Source organism: Scaptodrosophila lebanonensis, unplaced genomic scaffold (assembly GCF_003285725.1).
Source record: "Scaptodrosophila lebanonensis strain 11010-0011.00,11010-0021.00 unplaced genomic scaffold, SlebRS2 tig00000001-arrow-pilon, whole genome shotgun sequence".
NCBI classification, from domain to species: domain Eukaryota; kingdom Metazoa; phylum Arthropoda; class Insecta; order Diptera; family Drosophilidae; genus Scaptodrosophila; species Scaptodrosophila lebanonensis.
In genome coordinates this window covers 26584998-26605655 of record NW_022060529.1, presented here as the reverse complement: position 1 = coordinate 26605655, position 20658 = coordinate 26584998, and the positions used below count along the sequence as shown (strand labels likewise).

Below are 20658 nucleotides of genomic sequence, written 5' to 3'. Positions count from 1 at the left end.
GGGCGGTGCTTACTAGAATTCCAAAACTTAATTTTAAAACTAATTATGCAATGCGAGGTCTATATAGCTCACGTAACACATAACTTTCTTAAAAACTATTTTTATTTTATTTTAAAAAGTATGCCATTTACTACTTGCAGAAATTTGAAAACAGAAACGTTAAAGATATTTGAAAGCTGTGTGATGGTCACCCAAAGCTCGTTTAAGCAAGTGTTATTTAGTAGTATTCTTTTCATCACATACATGAACCACTTAATGGCGCCATCTGGCGGCGAAACCAAGAAGACTGTTGCATACTTTTCATGCACATATTAAATAAAATTGCGTTGAGCTCGTTGCGATGCGTTTTGTTTTGGAAAAAATGAAAAGTTTGGAAAAAAGAAAACAGCCGAAGCAGAAGGAATTTTAAGTGCAGTTGTGCTGGCACCCGAAACAAACGAGCCAAACATATAATATGAACCGATTCGCTCTCAACACTCCTTGTTGCTCAAAACACAAAAAACAATGAATCAACCATAAGTAAAATACAAGTAATGGACATGATATAATCAAACTTATATGGACACCAGGACACGCAGGTATAAGAGGAAATGAATGGGCGGACACGGCAGCGAAAGCTGTGGACAACACTTCCAACAAAAGAGACATTAACAGTCTCATCAACACGACAAGCAAAATAGGTTTAAAAAGTATCTGGGATGAATGCACTCACCACTACAAGGCAATAAATCTTTCTCAAAAGCCACAATAAACAGAAAACACGCAACTATATACACAAGATTCCGACTTGGACACACAAAACTTACACACAAATGCGTGCTCACCAAATCATCACCGCCACAATGTCCTTACTGCAATGCAAGCACTCTAACTATAGAACATTCCACCAACTATTGCCAATTTATCCTCCACCAATGCGCTTCCTTGAAAATTCCCACGCCAATCCAACTACTCGCAGAGACAAACAATGTAAATATTAATCTATACTAATATTATAAAAGAGGAAAGATTTGATTGTTTGCATTTATACTCTGTACATGAAATGAAGTATATTAGGTTTGCGGGAGCTGAAAAATGTAACAGGAGGCGTGGCAGACCCCACAAAGTATATATATTCTTGATCAGCATGACGAGACGAGTCGATTTAGCCCTGTCTGTCAGTCTAAAGTACATATAAACAATTAATTAATAGATTTAAAAAAAACCCAGACTGAAGGCCTTCGTTGCTCTGTATTTGTATTGTTTTTTGCGTCCTTTGCGACCATCGAGTAATCAAAAATTTATCAAAATATCTATATAATAATTCGTATTAATAGGCACTTTTTTGATACAAAAACTGTTTTAAATCTAGTCCGTGGTCCCACATCTGGCTGTTACAAACACCAATAAAGGTACTCCTAATTACTCGTATCAGTGAAGATTATAAGAACATTATTAAGAACATATTAACAAGTTTATGAAGTTTTTTCAAATCGAATGCTATATGCTATACTAGCAGGTATTGCCCGTCTTAACCCGGCTCAATATAATGTTTCCAATTGTATTTATTTTGTGTGTGCATAACCTACCCATATGTTTTCACCTTAAAGGTTGCCAGTAGGAAGGCATTTAAGGTATTTAAATGAACATTTTCTGTTCTTGACAAAAAATTGTTCAATAGTCCGTTACATTTTTGTTCTTGCCAAACTATTTCGTTAAACGAACATGACCACTATAACTAATATTTTTTAAAGCTAGTTTTCCCCCCTTTGGAGCTAGAATTTTCAAAAAGCCTTTCTTAGTGTGCTCCTACACTATGATGGATACTATGAAAGGATACTTGAGTCCAAATTTAAATTCACATTTGAGTCTTTTCGTGCCATATTGAGTCAATACGGCCACGCACAAACTCGGAATATGAAACACGGCATTCGTGTCAATGCTGTGCAGCGATGAGCCACGATCAAAAACTGTTTTATATATATAGATGTATCTAGCCTTGTACTTATTAACTAAGAGACAACACGACTCATTGCAGGGTACAATTTAAAAACTAGAAATACACTAAACTACTTGTATAAACTAAACTGTGAAACTTGAATTCTGATCCCTAAAGAAATCTAATTAATTTAATAAATTATGTTTATTTAATAAAAACAACATTTTTAAAATTTTAAAACAATTGAATTTTATTTTTCGAAGAAAGTTTTTTTGTATTTTTTTTAGTTGTTTTATGGGTACTTTAACAGCTACTAGAAAATTATGCGCATGGTTAAAAAATTGTGTGCTTCAGTAATTAAAATGCACTGATATTAAAAACATTTGAATTACATGTGAGGGTCGTAAGATTTGTAAGCGATAGGTGGAAATTCTTTGGATGCGCTCATATTATTGCCACAATTAATGGATAGTTTTCATGGCTGCTGTTTCGCCTGTCAGTCAGTCTTTAGGGCAAAATTTGAGGATGCTTCTAGAATTGTGCTGAATTTTATTTCGAATATAAATAAGTATTACGAGTATGTTTTTATAAAAAATGTTTCACAAAAATGTGGGACTTAAATTAGAGATATTTGACATTAGGAGAGTGTGATTGATTAGTCGAAAAATATGTGAAAAGTGCATGAAAAATGGCTGTGAGAAATGCGATAGACGTGCCTTCAAGTGTAAGTGTAGCGTAGATGGAGGGGACAAAGAGATGTAGAGAGAGAGAGAGAGGTGATGTTAAATGAGGATGCATGAGAGAGTATGATTGGATGTAAAAGCGAAAGTGAAAGTGAAAGCTAAGCAATGAAATGAAATTAAATGAAATGAAATGATGTGAGAGCTTTGGAACATTTCCGGTTGTAGTTGTTGTTGTTGTTGCTTAAAGTGTAAAACTACGCTTGACGTTTCCTGTTGTCTGTCTGCCACGGCAGACAATGTGAGTGTGTGCAGTGGTCCTTGTATATATGTAATTGTGTGTGTGTGTGTGTGTTATTTTACGAGCGCTATAGAATGCAGCAATGATTGGCGCACAGCTGCTGTCGCATGCCCCTCAGGAACATGTGCTGTCCACCAAAGGCCAGACGCTCACGCACGCACCTCATTCCTCTGGCCACACCATTAAATACAATCGGGCTCGTTCTCCTCCTGGTTGACGTCCTGCTCGAACTCATCGTCAGCCGTAGCCTCCTGATACTGTTGGTACTCCGAGACCAGATCGTTCATGTTGCTCTCCGCCTCGGTGAACTCCATCTCGTCCATGCCCTCGCCTGTGTACCAATGCAGAAAAGCCTTGCGCCTGAACATGGCTGAGAACTGTTCGGAGATGCGTTTGAAAAGCTCCTGTATAGCGGTGGTGTTGCCAATGAACGTCGATGACATCTTCAGGCCCTTCGGCGGTATATCGCAGACTGCCGTCTAGAAGGGCAGAGAGTCATTAAATAAAGTTTGATTTTATCTTTTTAATATATATATATATATACATGTATGGAGTAATTCTTATTTGGATGATAACTCAGTAAAGCAAGTGTAAGCAAGGAGAGTGAATGGAAAACATAACCAGAGGCAGAAAATACACAAAAGCGAGAACGGCAACACATTAAGGAAAGGTAAGCACTCCGGCGGATGAGAGTGTTCTAGACGACTTATCATCGAATAAGGGATAGCATTTTGTGATAAAATCAAAGACGAAGCATATACATATTTAATATGTGATTAATGGCAGTGAAAAGCTCATAATAAACGTTGCTAAATGGTGCCACAAATGTGAATAATTTCAAAATAAACTAGAGGATTGCTATGTTAAAAAAAGGTGCCTAAAGCATGCAAAGAAAAAAAAAGAATTAGTAGCCAACGACCATTTCTCGGAGTGCACGGAAAGTATTGGTAAAACCCGGTACAACCGTGCTTGGTCAGTGATATCGTTAGTGCAGCATAAAACCTTGTAAGTCCTTGTAAACTCGTTTAAACTAAAGAAAGACTGAAAGTGAACACAACTCCTACAATCCATCAATCAGCTACTGCTATCGGTCCCAGCATGCTTACTATAAAGGTAAATTTACAAATAGTGGCCTTCACCTCATAGTCTTCGAATTAGAAATGTCACTCGATATTGCTTATAGCGTTCCTATTCATAGCAGTCGCATTTTATTGTGTTTTTGGGAGATTTTGGTTGCGGGAAGTGTGATGTAGTGAGAAAGGAGGTGGATGGCAAAGGTTGGGGGTGGGTGGGGGCTCTACCGATAGTTCGTCAACAGAGTCGCCATACAAGGTAGCGTTCCCTGTGCCTTCCAGTACTCCTGAAGGTCAACCAGTTGCAAGACCGTATGAAATGGGAGGCTTATAGCCGAAGCGCGTAATGTGGCTAATCTGAAGAGTTAATTTCCTCCAAATATTATGAAACGATCAGGTTAACTAACTATCAACGCTGTCGAGGTGGGTGTCCCCTAGGAGGTTATTAAGTAAAAACGGAGCTAGTCGGATGCGCCATCGTCAACAAAGTCAGCGAATCATCCTAGACAAGAAGCTGCACTGTATTGATAGTGCCATTTATTGAGGAAGGAAACCCACAATAAGAAGACAATTGTGTAAGAAGGCAATGAGTACCATTTCGCCTATTGGGGATCATAGTATCATCATGGTGGCCAGCGCTATAGAAGTCAACCGTTCCTACCTTACTTCACAAGGTGCAAAGATTGGCAGAATGAAGCATCAGCGGGGCACTTCGCACAGTTAGTAAGGATACTTGCATATCAGAAATAACTCAAGAAAAAGATAAAAGTAGTAAATTTTCTACACTCAAGAATGCAAAGGATTACATTATTAATGTTGGCTTCACGATTAAATGGAGAGTTGGTGGATGGATATACTCCTCGGACCTGAGGATAAAGCACTTCTTTCTTCTTCCCGCGTTTGATTTTAACCTTAACATCTCCAGAATCATCTTTGACTGTCCACACATCCCTCTTGATAAGAAAATAATATTCTTCAGGCTTTTGGAGTGCAACCACATAAGGACAAGGACAATATACATATCCAGACAGCCAAAAATGTCACTTAACTTGGCACTACGAAAAATCATTTCTGCAGAAACTGCATATATGAGAAAGGGAAGCTAAGTGTAGAGCACCTTCTATGTTACTGTCAAGCGACTCAATCATAATAATTTTACAGAGCCCCAAGAAATGGCGGTTGGGGAATAATTTGAATTCATGCCCCACTAGTTGGTTTGCGGACATGTACCGATAACTCGGATGAGATATGGCATTAGAATGGGCCATTTATGGCCCAAGTCGCATTATCGAATTGTTCGAATAGTACGATCATCATTATCAACACTTTATGAGCACATAAGCAGAAGGGCCTAAGCGGTTTCATTGTTAGAATTTTAGTGAACGAATGATGTAGGATTGACTGAAGCAAAATGCATTGATTCCTACCTTCACATTGTTAGGTATCCACTCCACGAAATAGGAGCTGTTCTTGTTCTGCACAGCCAGCATTTGCTCGTCCACCTCCTTCATGGACATGCGACCTCTAAACACTGCTGCGACTGTTAAGTAGCGACCGTGGCGCGGGTCGCAAGCGGCCATCATGTTCTTGGCATCGAACATCTGTTGCGTTAGTTCCGGGACGGTGAGGGCGCGGTACTGCTGCGAGCCGCGGGACGTGAGCGGCGCAAAGCCGGGCATGAAGAAGTGCAGACGCGGGAATGGTACCATGTTCACGGCCAGTTTGCGGAGATCCGCGTTCAGCTGACCGGGAAAACGCAGGCACGTCGTCACTCCAGACATGGTGAGGGAGACGAGATGGTTGAGATCCCCGTAGCTAGGATTAGCCACCTTCAGCGTACGGAAACAGATGTCATACAGGGCTTCGTTGTCGATGCAGTACGTCTCATCTGTGTTCTCCACCAGCTGGTGTATAGAGAGCGTGGCGTTATATGGCTCCACCACAGTGTCGGACACCTTGGGCGATGGCACTACCGAGTAGGTGTTCATGATGCGATCCGGATACTCCTCGCGTATCTTGGAGATGAGCAGTGTGCCCATGCCAGAGCCGGTGCCGCCACCCAGCGAGTGCGTCAGTTGAAAGCCCTTTAAACAACCGGCATTTAGAAATTCTTAAAGGCTTCTTAACTTAGCTTAACTTCACTCACCTGCAGGCAATCGCAGTTCTCGCACTCCTTGCGCACCACATCGAGCACATTGTCCACCAGTTCTGCACCCTCCGTGTAATGACCCTTGGCCCAGTTGTTGCCAGCCCCCGACTGTCCAAACACAAAGTTGTCTGGTCGGAAGAGCTGTCCATAGGGACCAGACCGCACCGATTCCATAGTGCCTGGCTCCAAGTCCAAGAGAATGGCGCGCGGCACATATTTGCCTCCTGACGAGCGCGTCACAGCTGCAAGGTGCATGAATCATGCATTTAGTGGAGCTGCGTGATGGCAATAGATGAGTTGAATCGCTTACCAGATGCTTCATTATAGTAGACACTGACACGTTCTAGCTGCAGATCGCTGTCGCCCACATAAATACCATTGCTGTCAATGCCATGCTCTTCCGAGATGATCTCCCAAAACTGCAAGAATGCAAATTAAATTTGATAATAAGATAATTATGCGCATTATGCCATATAATAAAGGTATTCGTAATGACCCTGTGATATTTTCACCTCTCGTTTTGGGTAAAGCTTGTACTTCATGCTAATATGTAGACCTTCAATTGTTCAGTGAACTGTATACCCATAAAACACGTGGTGTTTTCTTTCCACCAATTTGCTATTATTTCGGGAATTTACAAATGTTTTCTTTATACTTCAAATCAATTAGAACAAAATCAGACAGGGGAAAAAACAAAGAAGATAGGTTTGTCTCGCCCTGCCGATAGAATATATTGCCTACAAATATTTATACATAATTATTTATATTTATACGTATACCATTTTAGTCTTTGGCTGCAGAATAAGAGAGTACTTATAAAAATTTGTTGCATTTACAACATTTGGTAGAAACATAATTTTCAACAATTTATTATTTCAATATATAAATAAATTTGGAAAACTTATTCGGTGTATGAATATTATTATATACAATTTCAGATATTTCTTATGGAGCTTTGGGTAGTTCTTTGGGTTTCCAATGCAACTAATAGTGTACACTTTTATTTGAAAACCTAAAAAAATTCGTTCTCTTTGAATCTGCAGCTGCTTATTTGACTGTTTTTTTTGGATTTTCTCAATCCGATTTCTGCATATCTTGAAAAGAAGTGCAATCTTTGTAATCGTGCTGCAACTGCTTAGGTTCCCCCAGTGCTATATTATTATTAATTACATATTTTCTGAGCATCCAGGTCCTTCTTCCTACTTAGCGAATTGTGTACTTGCTAGTCTGCTGCTCCCATGGAATTAAAAGAGGAATTATTCGCAGTCCGCAGCAAATAGTTGCTAGCTTGCAAGATCTTTTTTGTGAAAAGGAGCCTGCATTTTGATTTGTTCTCTAGAGGGTTCAGGACACATACGCTGACTCTTATATCTTTATCCCCAACTCCAACATTGCATTATTTGATGGCGAGTAGAGTAAAGTCGTTTGTCAAATTGAATAATTGTGCCACCCACTAAACCACCCATCCAGTCAGTTATGTCAGGGTTCATCATGTAGCTCGAGTGACACATTGCCAGCCGCAGAAACCGCCCACAAAAAACTGTAAAAAATTCTCAAATTCCTATGACAATGTGACGATGAAAAGGCGGAGGCCATAAAGCTTGTTGTCGACCCTCTTGTCGTATATTTTTCCAGAGCATCTTCTTTTTTCCTATCTTGTTTTTAGTGCGTTTTAAAAAATATACAAATTCCCGGTTTTGTCAAAGTGAGACACATCGTACAGTTTTGATGCGCCCGAAATTTATGTTTAGTTTAGCCGTCACTTGGACTCCAACATGCCCTGATTTAGTGCTAAATTTAAAAGACGCCAGCAGAGCCCACAGGCAACGATCGCCGAGTGGAAAACAGCAAGCAGCAAGCAGCAAGCGGTAGGCGACAAGGGAGGAGAGAAGCAAAAATAGTTTTTCACTCGAAAATATTTTCACTGCACGGCATGGGACATTTCCATGGCAGACGCGATGCGGCACGTTGAATCTTCATTGGCGATGCGTTGCAACGCTCCTGGGGTGCAACCTTATGCAGTGAAAGTGTTATAAATAGCTGAGCACAGAGCCGTGCCCATTGGCTTCTGGCTGCCGTCTTCCGACTGACTCATCTGTAGAAATATGCGCGGCGCGCTCATATTTTGAACTGCAGGCCAACGACCTAAGCACTAAGCACTACTAAATTAACGCCACAGACGCCAGCTGTTGCAGCCACAGAAGACATCATTAACTTGCAGCAAGCACCACATCCACATGCAACAGTCTGGCAGCAGCTCAAGCATGGCCAAAAGTCAAGTTGAGGCGCGAGCTCGATTTTCTAAGCTCATTCCCATTCCCATTCCAATTCCCAGTCCATGCCCAAAACTATCGGGAGTCAATAATATTTAATGAACACCCAGAAATAGTTAAACCTCGCCCGTGTTTATTGCGGAAGCGGGCCGCGAATGTTTTGCTGCGTTTAACACGCGGTTTTGGGGGCTCGTTAATTGTCATTTGAAGATCTGTAACTACAAGAAATTAGCGACTGTAGAGTCGAGTCTAATGGAATGACATAGGAAACAAGCCTCAAGAATGCGAGGGCGCTATTATTGGTAGTCTGCATTCAAGCGCAACGACTGCGATGGCTCGATTCTATTCTATTCCACCATACTTAAAGGCCACGCCAAAAATAAATACGACAACAACAAGAACAAAAGCAAGAATAACAAAAGCACATTGGGGCACATGGCACATGGAGCAGAGACAGACGCTTGGCAAGGGCCCAGCAACAAGCAGAAGTCACAAAAGTCACAGACTGCGAGAGCGCGGAAATAATAAAAATGTTAGCGCGTGAAGTGGCCTACCACGCCCCATTCACTCCCTCCCCCATCCCCACCCCCTTACCACACACCTAGTGCTGTCTGTGTTGTTTCCCTTTGCCACTTGAACTTGACGTGCGCCCCAAACAAACGGGACGAGGACGCTGGCGGTGCCGGTGGCAGTGGCAGTGTCGGGCCAGCTGCCTTTGTTTATTTGAAAAGTCACAACTATGGGTACATGGGTATGAATCCAATCTGTGCACACACTCCTCCCCTCTACCGCCCGCCCTGCCCCCATCGCATTGCCGCACTTCCACTTCCACTTCCCGCAAGATCATCAAATTTAATTGGAGTGTGGCTGCCGCTGCAATTATGAGCCACTGCATCAAAAATAACATCAACAATGAAGTGCAGTTTATGCCGAGCAAACAAACAAATACAACAACTACAAAAACATACTACGAGTATATACAAAAACAAAAAGTAAATTAGCACACAAAACTGTTGAAGTGAAAAGTCGTTTTTCCACATCTACCTCTCTTCGGCTTCTTCTGATGGCTCCGTCACAGTCGCAGTCGCAGTCACAGTCGACTCCGCTGTCCGTGCTCCGTCCACTTTACTTTCAACTAATTTTTCATGTTTCTTATTTTCTAAAATTTTCATTTTTATAATTCCGTGTAATGGAGGTAAATGGCTTGGCCTGCAGCTGAAGACATACGGCTTTCATGAAAGCCAAATCACATTAATGGGCCCCGAGCCGAATTAGAATGCTGGCCCACTTAGCTTACAAATGGGATGCCATAGAAAAAATTCCAACCAAATATGAGTCCTGCATTGTGCTTTCTTCTGATGACTCACAGGAAACCCATAATACGTTTTAATAGAACTATGAACTATAGTATAATATTATATAACTTTTAAGTTCGACTTCGTGTTTCAATGTATGAGCTTATCAGCAATATTTCTATTATTTCATTTTACACATAAAATTGATTATCCGGTCTTCCCTGAAGAGATCGAACTGAGATGCACTGAAAGGTAGATTCTTAGTCTATACTATAATATTAATACTGGATATGCATAGACCGATATCCGACAAAAGCTTTCAACAATTTTCATTTTTTCCAAGAAACTCTTACTACAGCTACGTGCTTCATATTTTAACAAAAGTTAGGATAATAACTATGCAAATGACATTCAAAATTAAGCCTAATACCAAATTTGAAATGAGAATTAAATTCGATGATAAATTAGAAGTATTGCACAGTTTGGTTGTTGAACCAATCACCCAATAAAGCCAACAGAAAATTGTTTGTACCATAATTTGTATGCTAAAAAAGTGCTAACATATTTGTAAGTTTACTCTATTCGAATGCATTCTAAGGAGAAGAGAAGCGGATTTTAGAAATGAATTTGCTCTATTCTGGGACTCTCTTCAGACATTAATTGCACAAAAAGGGGCACCAAATGTTTTTAAAATTGTAATCAGTTTCAAAATATCGACTGAAATCGCTTGAAATTTATCTGTCAATCAATTTATCTATCAACCCATTAATGAGTCAGCCAAGACAAGTTACAAGTATACTTAGTATAGTATAGTTATATATTTTACAGAAGAAGGTGTGCATGTGGGGAGTAAATACCATTTTAGATAGCGACATGGGCACATCTAATTAAAAGATACATTTTTATTTTTCCGACAAACTATCTATTACTGCGGCTTCTGCTGTCTAGATTGAAAAAAAAAAACTCCCAGACTTTCCATGAAATGTAATTTTCTTTTCCTGTCTAGGCTTGTTTCATTTTCTGCATTCCCTCCATTTCCCACCCGACAACACAGCTGAGTGCAGAGAATTCAGTTAAAGCTCAAAATAGTAATTAATTTTGAAAGCGACGCTTCTACGCCCCCTGTCAAGCCTTCCTCCCCCGTGGCATGCCCCATGAATGTGCAATTGAACTGAAGACGCCATCATTAAGTGTTGCATGTTTGTTTCTTCTACGAGTAGCCACAGTCTGCTGCCTCTTTCGCTTTGGGAAGGCGGCTGGCCGACAGAAATCAGAAAACAGAAATCACTCGGGCATGAACTTTGATAGCTTCAAACCAGACCAGCAAAACTCTGATTCAGGTCGATTGGCCATACCAAGCAAAGGCTTAGTATTTAAAATACTTTCACACGAAACGAAACAGTAGCCTCCCAGCGACGACATTTTGTTGCTACGAGCAAAGGGAACCCTGTAAGAGACTGACAGATGCCTGTTTATTGTAATTTTTGTTCTTATCCAGTGCTTTGTTGCTGGTGTCAAAGCAGGCGCCGCAATCTGTGAAAATACTTGTAAATCTCAGACATAACGCATACGAATATTGTAAGGGGCCCTTGACTTCTGCTGGCCGCTATCGGCTATATACTCGAACTCATATGCATATTATATACTTATAAGCAGAACTGTGGTGTAAATGCACTTATCGTCGTGGCTCTCGTATGGAAACGGAAACAGACAGGAGGCATTTGCATGCGCCCCCACCCTGTAATTAAACACCACACCGCAATGCTCGCGCCCGCATACGACGCCTATAGGCCGGCAAGGGCTTGGCCAACCCAGTCCAACCCAGAGCTGACTCACTTCCCTTCTGCACTTGTGCGGATTGCGCTCTAAGGTAGCACTAGCCAGTAAGCTTTATTATTTTTTGGCATATGCTCGTCGCATTTTGAATTGTCCACTCAGCTGTTTTGAGCAAATCGCTCCAAAACTCAAATTACAGACTCGAATTACCGGCCGGGTCGGCCGCTCACTCGTTCTCGTATTCTATGAACAAACAGTCGCTGAAGCAGTCATCGGCTTTGTCGTCATAGTCTCTCTGGGCAGACTTTAGACTCATTCATGGGCAACTATTTCAGTTTTAGCCGCAATTGCTACATTAAACGCATTACGATGCCATATTTCTGGGAAGTGCTAAATTAGTTCAACACCTGAACCGTGCCGCCCCATCTCTTTCCCATTACCCATACTCGACAAAACGAGTATAGCGAGCAAGCACATTAATTGAGTCAGAGAATGAATCAAAAAGCAACTTTTGCTTATCTTTGCGTTTGTTTGGCTGCCTGGGTTTTAATTCTCTTTATAATTTAATCACGGCTTGTTTGCTTTTTATCAACAATTGAAAAATAAGCATAACCGTGGTGTGCGTCTCTGTGTGTGAGTATCTGTGTGTGTGTATGTGTGTGAATGGCGCTTGTGACACAAATTTGCTGAGCTTCGAAATAAATCACAAAAATCATTGACATTGATTTTAATGCTCGGATGCCTCAATGCTTTCCAAACTGGTATTGCCAAAAATTGCAACAAAACATGCATTCAGCAACAACCAACAACAACAAAAAAGTGGCCGTTCAGGCCTAAAAATCGCAACGCTTCAGGCGCTTTGGTGCACGTCTGCTGGGGCCTGGCCTGGCCTGGCCAGCAGCTCTCTGATTGCATTCGTTCGAGGCTCATTTGCAGTTTTGCGCTTCTCGCCTCAGGGCATGTGCATTTTGTGGATAGAATAGAACCGAGCTCAATTGCAGGAGACCTAACAGTGTTCTTCAACTAATTCTTCCACCATACAGAAAGAAACTTGATAAATCGAAAAGTCGATACGAGTTCCATTAATTTGCAACAAAAACATTGCACTTAATTAGAAGAGGTGCTAATAAAATGATCATATACTTGTATATGGTGCTGTCTTTGATTGCAAATGAAACTAAAGAAGCAAAGTGATTTTTGAGCTTCAATTTTCAAAAGGGAAAACAGAACTGTGTAAGAATCAGGATATTAAGACAAATGCCAGAATTATACAAATTAATCCACAAAGAAAGCAAGTAAGAGTATGTACGAGAATTATATGTGAAGTCTCAAGACATGATTAAAATTAGGGAACCTTGTTAAGGCTTAGGGCATTTAATTAGTCTCTCAGCCCAGCACTAATAGTTTCTTAGCTTGTTACTTATTTTGTTTTCTCGACATCGGATTTTTTTGTGAGTTTTTGTTTTATTATTATTTTGTCGTTAATTTTCTTTTGCTTTAATTGCTGAATGCGCTTAAAAAAAGCAGCAACTGCGACTGCGCAGCGACGACGGCATTGTTCGCTTTTAAGTTACTTGGCAGGCGTTTTTGGAAATTCATTGAAAAACATTTTCGGTCATTGTGCATAAATTAACGAAAACGCATTCAGCAAAAACAAAAAGACTCTAGCAACAACAAAACTACTTACCTTAGCCCCAATTTGGTTGCCGCACTGTCCGGCCTGCAAGTGCACAATTTCTCTCATGTTGGATATGAAAGGCTGTTGATTTATTTGTGACGCAAATCAATTTGTCAAGTCTGGACCTTAACAGCCTCGGACTGCAGATTGTATACTCGTAGTAGTTGTCGTGAGTGTATGGTGGTCCTCTAAGATGCTGACGGATTCAGACTCTGACGATGACTGTGTCTTTCTTTCTCCTGCTTACTACTATCTGCTATCTGCTATCTGACCGAGCAACGCGCAACTTTACCGCACAACGAACAAAACTCAACTGATCGCAAAGAGTGGCACCGACAACGACGAAGACGACGAAGACGACGACGACGACGACTGACTGCGCAGTCGGCAAATGATTCTAGCGAGTGACTCGAGTGGTGGAGTCAGCGAGCGGTGGTGTGGCGATCACACTCACACATACACTCACTCGCACAGTGGGCCGCACGCAAGATTGGGGCGAGCTGTAGTTGTAAGCAGCTTTTTATTATGGCAGCTTCAATCACTTGGTAACACGAATACGACAGGCCAGAAGTCAAAACAAGAAACACATACTCGTACATACTCGTACTCGTATGCAGTCTATTTTCATTCTATTTTATGTACAATTCTTCTTCTTCTTCCGTGCATGTATATTAAGCTGTCTGCTGTTCCCACCTCGCTTCTATTTGTATCCTCTCCTGTCCAGCCAGTCCTGTGCCGCTCCACTCGTAAGTTCACACATTTTCCCGCTGTCAGCTGCCATGTGCGGCCCAAGACTCGCATTCTAATTTTAACACTAATTTTAACATCTAGATGCGCACAGGTATATGAAACTTTGTACATAGGTAACGATATACTATGCGGGCCATTCGATTAAGTTCAATATAATCATTTGTATACCCTTTACTGAAAATTGAACGCATTTGGTGTAATACTTGTACATAAATATGTATATTCTTCAAAGAGCATTAAAAGAATTTTGGTTCTGATGGTGCCAACGGGACTCCTATTTCTCCGATTTACCTTTGGCAAGGCTTTTCAACGGTCTTTCATTCGGTCATGAGTTGCAAATCTATTATCTTCTGTATTTACTACCAAATCTTGCACTGCAATAAATATTTCCACGTTCGAAACTATCGCCAGTTGCAAAGACAACGATCTCTATTTCAAGTTCGGTTTCAAGAAAATAGTCTTTAGTTTTATCTAAGCATAAGCTTCTGCTCAATAACCCTTAAACTGAAGAAGTAGGGATATCAAAAAACTACCGACAAATAAACAGTCGAGCATCACGATTACGATTTTGTTCATCACTCTGAAAAGTTTTAATGGGTTGACGAAATAACATTGAACCACATTAAATCAATAAATTTTTTTTTTTATCTCTTTTTCTTAACTAACTGATCCGAATGAAAGGTGTATGGTTGCGCTTTTCTTTTCCTTAAATCAAATTTTGGAGTCTGTTATTGCGATTGGGATTCTACAGCAATAAATTCTACAGCGCAGCAAATTATTTTGAAATCTGAGTAATTAAGCAGCTCTGATTATAAGTTTATTTTGATCTCGAAACCACACGGGATTGTCGCCCTTTCTTATACTGAAATTACTTTCAACCATACATATATACATACCATAGACAAATTGAAAATTCCAGATCTTACATTTTCCATTCTCATCCGGAAAATAAGTTTCCAAGACTAAACAAGAAAAGAATGCTAAAGTCGAGCAAGCTCAACTCTTAAATACCTTGTACCTCCCACCAAAACAGAAAAAATGAAAAAGAAAATTTTTTTAATAATTAAAAAAAATTATATTAATTAAATTACTTAATTATATTAAAGACATGTTCAGAAAGGAATGCTAAAGTCGAGCAGGCTCAACTCTTAAATACCCACAAAAAAGTAATTTAATTAATTAATTAATTTACTTAATTAATTTAATTAATTAACTAAATTAAATATAAAATATTCCATGCATGCATAGATACATTTACATTTACATCAGAATCGTGCCTTATGCGTGTTTGTGTACTTGTACATATGTATGTATGTGTGCATTGGGCCTGGTTATATGGCTATAACATTCTTTCCGATCATTCTATCATAATGAAACTTGGTATACGGATATACAATTACCTAAAATTAACCTAATATGACTACCAAATTTTAGTTCAAAATTCCAACTACGGGAGTTATAGAAAATCGTTAATAGGGGGGGAGTGGGGGCGTGGATCAGAAAAAATGAACAATCTCGTCCTTTCTCGGTCTCAGGAGAATATACCAAGTTTGGTTATTCTAGCTCTTATTCTTTCGGAGATCCTTGCGTTCATACAAACAGGCAGACATACGGACAGACGGGCATGGCTATATCGACTCGGCTTGTCATGCTGATCAAGAATATATATTCTTTGTGGGGTCTACCAAGTCTCCTTCTGTGTGTTCCATGTGCACTCGCACAAAACTAATATATCCTTGTACCCTTTGGGTACAGGGTATAAAAATAAACTTGACCTGCCTAGGGCTTATGGGTATCTGGATACGAAGTTTGGTTATTCTAGCTCTTGTACCTTCTGAGATCCTTGCGCTCATACAGACGGACGGACGGACATGGCTATATCGACTCGGCTGGCCACCCTGATCAAGAATATATATACTTTGTGGGGTCTGCCACGCCTGCTTCTGTGTGTTACATACATTCGCACAAAACTAGTATAGCCTTTCACCCTTTGGGTACAGGCTATAAAAATTAAAATAATTTCTAAAGCGATACAGATATAGGATAAAGCCCTAATATTGACAAAGCCATTTCAATTCGAGTTACTGATATGCCTCAGAATTGTAATATTCTCACAAAATGACTTTAAAATGTAATTATACTTTCAATTATAGATTACAGATTGTATAAGAAACATCACTCACAATTGTTTATTCTGTGCGGCCATAATGGATGAATTGAATTTAGGGAACATCGTATAATATTTTATAGGAAAGACAAGAAAGTTGAATACAATTCTGTGGCACGAACTGTTTACACTGCAATCGTAGGTAAATGTGTGTGTGTGTGTGTGTGTGTGTGTGTGTGAGTGCGTGCGAATGCATATGGTACTAGTGTGTGTGCGTGGTGCACTTCCACAAAAGTGTCACCGTAGTCATTAGAAATCAGTACGTCTGCGTGTTTTAATACCCTCATCCCACAGTGTAGAAGGGTATATTACTTAAGTACAAGTGTATGTAACACACAGAAGGAGCCATGACAATCCTCACCAATTGTTATATTTTTGAAAAGTATGTTTTTTGTGTGTATCAGAGAAAGGATCTCGGAGTGTATAGGCGCTAGAATAGCCAAATTTGGTACTCAGATTCCTCCAAGCCCTATGATTGTGTTTCTCTTTTTCGATTGTTCTGCTGCGGTTCACCTCTATCGGTATGTAACTAATTTTAATTTAAGCTAGTATTCCCTTTTGTAAACAAATCATTGTTACTCAAATCAAATTAATGTTGTATTGGACATTGTGCAATAAATTATAAATCACTTAAATTAAGAATAATTATACATACTAAAAATACTAGGTTAAATTGATGTCAAAAAATGAGAGCTGCCTAAAAATAAACGATAAATGTGTGACAAAACTTAAATAAAGTATGTATAAAATAACCAAACACACAAAGAACCCATAAGACCAAAGCTTTTTATTCACCCTTACACTTTTATAGTTTGGGTAAAGGGCTTTCAAGAGGCGGGGTCGCATCAGTTTAGCAATTTATTCTACTTTTTTCATATGTTTTCCGCTTCTAATGTGCATTTAGCTTCAACTAGAAGAATATATTTTTGGACCTACTTCACAAGTTTAGCGCAACTTCTCGAGTTCTGTTCCGCCGACTTTTCGTCTGCATCTGCATCGCTTTTCTTGGGAAATCAATCAATTCGGTTAATGCAACTATGTAGAGACAATTTGTAGGCATTTTGTTTGCTTTCCACTTTCTAATTGTATTCAAGTTGAAAGGCAAATGGACGTTCTTGTTGGCAGCTGAGTGGATAGAGAGCCTTTACGCAATTTCAAGTGCTTGCCGGCCCCTTTTGGGACTATTTTAAATGTTGCTCTCTGGCAGTCAAGCCACAAAATCGCTTTAATTAAACTCACACAAAGCATTTCTGTAGGCACATACGAGTAAGCACATATATACACGTACAAATATTTTAATGTTTGTTTTACTACATTTAAAATTGCCGCAAAATAATCTCAAATATACGACGCATGAATAGTTATAAAATGTTTTACATTTATTTTCCCACAACAACTACAACAAGCGCAAACATTGCTGACACATTAGGTTTGTCAGCCTCACATCAGATAAGCAGTAAGAAAGAGAGCGAAAGAGGCGCAGTCAAAGAGGATCTGACAATTTCGTCCTGAGCCTACTACAGAAGTTAAAAATAACTAAAATGCATATATCAGGAAGACTTCAACTTTGGTGGGTAATCAAAAAAACATAATTTTCCACCTTTGTTTTTTAATGTTAAAAAGTTCCATTACCCGGAATTAGTCTTTGGCTTTCATTACAAGAAAAGCGTCGCAACTTCACACAAATCATCGAAGAATGCAGATTCTATAAAAAATATAGAAATTGGCATTACGGCTACCAAAATTTAACTTTGCGATCCTATATGACCAAAATGATGATTAGCTGCAGATATTTTCATTACAATTTCAAGGTGCATTTGAATAAATAAAATGGGGTTTTAGTTTGTTCTTCTTCCCATATTTAGTGTCAATGCACCACAGTGTTGAAGATGCTTTATCAAAGGGGAAATATATTGCGATATTTCCTATTCCGGCATAATTATGAACATTTATCGTAGCAGAATTCACAAAAGTACCAGAAGAGTCAGCGCAGACGTGTAAAGATTATTTTCCCGGAAATGAAATTGAGGCGTTTCCAGCCAGTCTCATCTCTCTAATCAACAGAAGCAGCTGTAATAAATGTTCAGGTCAGAACGCCTACAAGGAGATAAGAGCCTGATTCAAATATGTTCAGGGATTCGGTTGTCCCTCTGCGATTAATAAGTGATGCTTCGGAATTTTCGTCTGTAATCTATTGTCACCCGACTGTAAGTAATATTAACTATCAAAAATACATATATACATAAGTCCAATGTTGGTTGAAATCAAGAAAGGAAAAACAATTATTTTCCTTACTAGTCCTTAACGAATTAAAAATTAAAAGGGACTTTCTAAATCTGGATGATTCATTAATTGATTTGCAAAATGTAGAATATGACTTTTTCCCATTTCATTCCAGAATTGGGAGAATTGAGCAGTTCTAAATTCTGAAATTTGGTTTTAACCTTCCGCGAGAGGTCAACACCCAAGCCAGAAACTTATCATACATATGTATGATAGGAACTTATTGTAGCTGCTTACAAGTATTGATATTTTATAATAAAAATGTTTAATGAAATTCACTATTACATATTTATTCGATGCAGAAGATACTTTGCAGCTCATTTCTAAAAGGGGATGCGACGGCGCTGTTTAAGAAAATAATCAACGCGCAACTAATTTGTTTAAATCAATAGTGTGGGTTCTGCGGCAATTCCTCATACATACATAGATATATGTACATATGTATAGGTAGCTGTACACTGTGTTTTCTGAATAAATAAATTTCAATCGTACATACTATGTATAGTTAAAACTTAATATACATATTATATTCTATAGGTAATAGCTAAAATGATCTAAATGAACTACATATTTTATCCTTCTTTGTGCGATGCCATAGGTATACCCACCATCATATTAGAACATTCCTTCATGAGAATATTCCCCACTGTATACCCTAGAAGAAAAGAAAGACATCGAAGCGTGCTTTAAAAGGCTTACAAACATTGATCGCAATTTTTAAAGTTATTCTGTAAAATATACAAAAGGAATCATGTACAATATATGTATTTTTAAAAATATAAGAAATTAATTAAAAAGACGTCTTTTTATTTAATAAGTACTGTGTCTATTGTAGCATTCTTACAAATATTCAGTTTTTGACTTATTTGAGAAATCTCTTTTATTGAATATATATAGTATTTGGAATGTGTTGAGTATTTCAATTGAATTTTTAAACACCCTTTGTAAATGGATTACTAAAGATATCTACTCAACAATTATTTATGATAAAGAAAAGCTAAGATGGGCGAGGATTATAATATTAACGCTATTTATGATCGATATACGTATACATAGTAAATCTAATTTAAGTTTATATACATATGTTTCACGGTAGGTGAGGTCTAGATTACATTTTAAATGACATCAGTAGGATATCAGAATCTGCCGTGTTTTGGTAGCTTCGAGTCCGTTCTCTTTGTGTGGGAAAGGCAAGTTGGAGGTCAAACATTCTAGAGTGTCCGCCAAATTCAGTTAAATACTGCACAAATATGTAGTTAACATAGTTTATATTGCTTTAAATTCCTCCTCTTAGCGTGTTTACCAGCTACGCTTATGTCACACGCACACACACACACACATTGTCACCAATACCTCTTGACAGCTTTGGTCTGCATCAAATGTTGTATGGCAGCCATAAACGTAGACGTAGTCGTTGCCGCAGCCGCAGCCACCGCCCCCAAATACAAAACGCTTCAAAAAAGTAACAAATGTTTTTTTAGGATTTGTGTTTTGGGAATTTTTGCACTTGTGTAAATGTAAACGCTCCGAACACACACACATACACACAGACACACACGCACGCACGCACACTTGCGACCAATAACAACAAGAAGCATTCATATATCTATATTGTATAGGTATAAACACACATGCATACACACATACATACATATATACACTGGCATTTTACCAAAAATTATACAAATGCAGATATCGAAAAACATAGATATGTATGTGCGGATGCATATACATATACACTTGTATAGTATAAATTGTTGTGCGACAGAGCTGGGAATTGCCCGACATTTCATGTCTACGAAAGGATCTTTAAAAAGCACGCTTTCTCAACCATTGCAAAAATTTCTTTAAATAATAAGTATAATTCATGAATGTGTAACAAAATCTATATATATCTATAAGAATATTAGTGACATATAACTACTTACCCAATTTTCCGCAAAAACATTATGAAAGTAAAATAATCTAAGGTTCGTATGACAATCGTGCGACACAAGAAGCGGGTTGTCCAAATTTTTAAAGTAATACAAGATGTAAACGTGTTAAATTTCAAGCAAATGTTTTACATATAGCGTAAATAAAAGAAAAATATTCCCTTACAAAAAAGTTAAGTACAGTACTCATTGTCACTGACTATTTCCATTTCTGCACTTTTATTTTCATTAAATTTGGAAACAAATAAAAGTCTCATTTTAAGCTTTTCCAATCATTTTCGCGCTAGCCATCAATATTGCATCATAATCGATCAAAAAATTAAATCTTCACAATGAGAAGAGAATGTTTGCGAAGAGAGTGTTTGATAGAACTATTGTACG

The 20658-nt window shown here is 38.8% G+C and overlaps 1 protein-coding gene across 1 annotated transcript; it reads right to left on the bottom strand.

Annotated features, from left to right (window-relative positions):
• Positions 1 to 2201: 2201 nt before the first annotated feature.
• On the bottom strand, positions 2202 to 13441 carry LOC115624410 (tubulin beta-3 chain). The gene is made up of 5 exons (XM_030519148.1): positions 13153 to 13441; positions 6432 to 6540; positions 6119 to 6363; positions 5400 to 6056; positions 2202 to 3378 (listed from the first exon to the last, which is right to left on the bottom strand). The coding sequence occupies exons 1-5, from the start codon at positions 13207 to 13209 to the stop codon at positions 3082 to 3084; spliced, it is 1365 nt and encodes a 454-aa protein (XP_030375008.1). The 5' UTR covers positions 13210 to 13441; the 3' UTR covers positions 2202 to 3081.
• Between the last annotated feature and the right edge of the window lie 7217 nt (positions 13442 to 20658).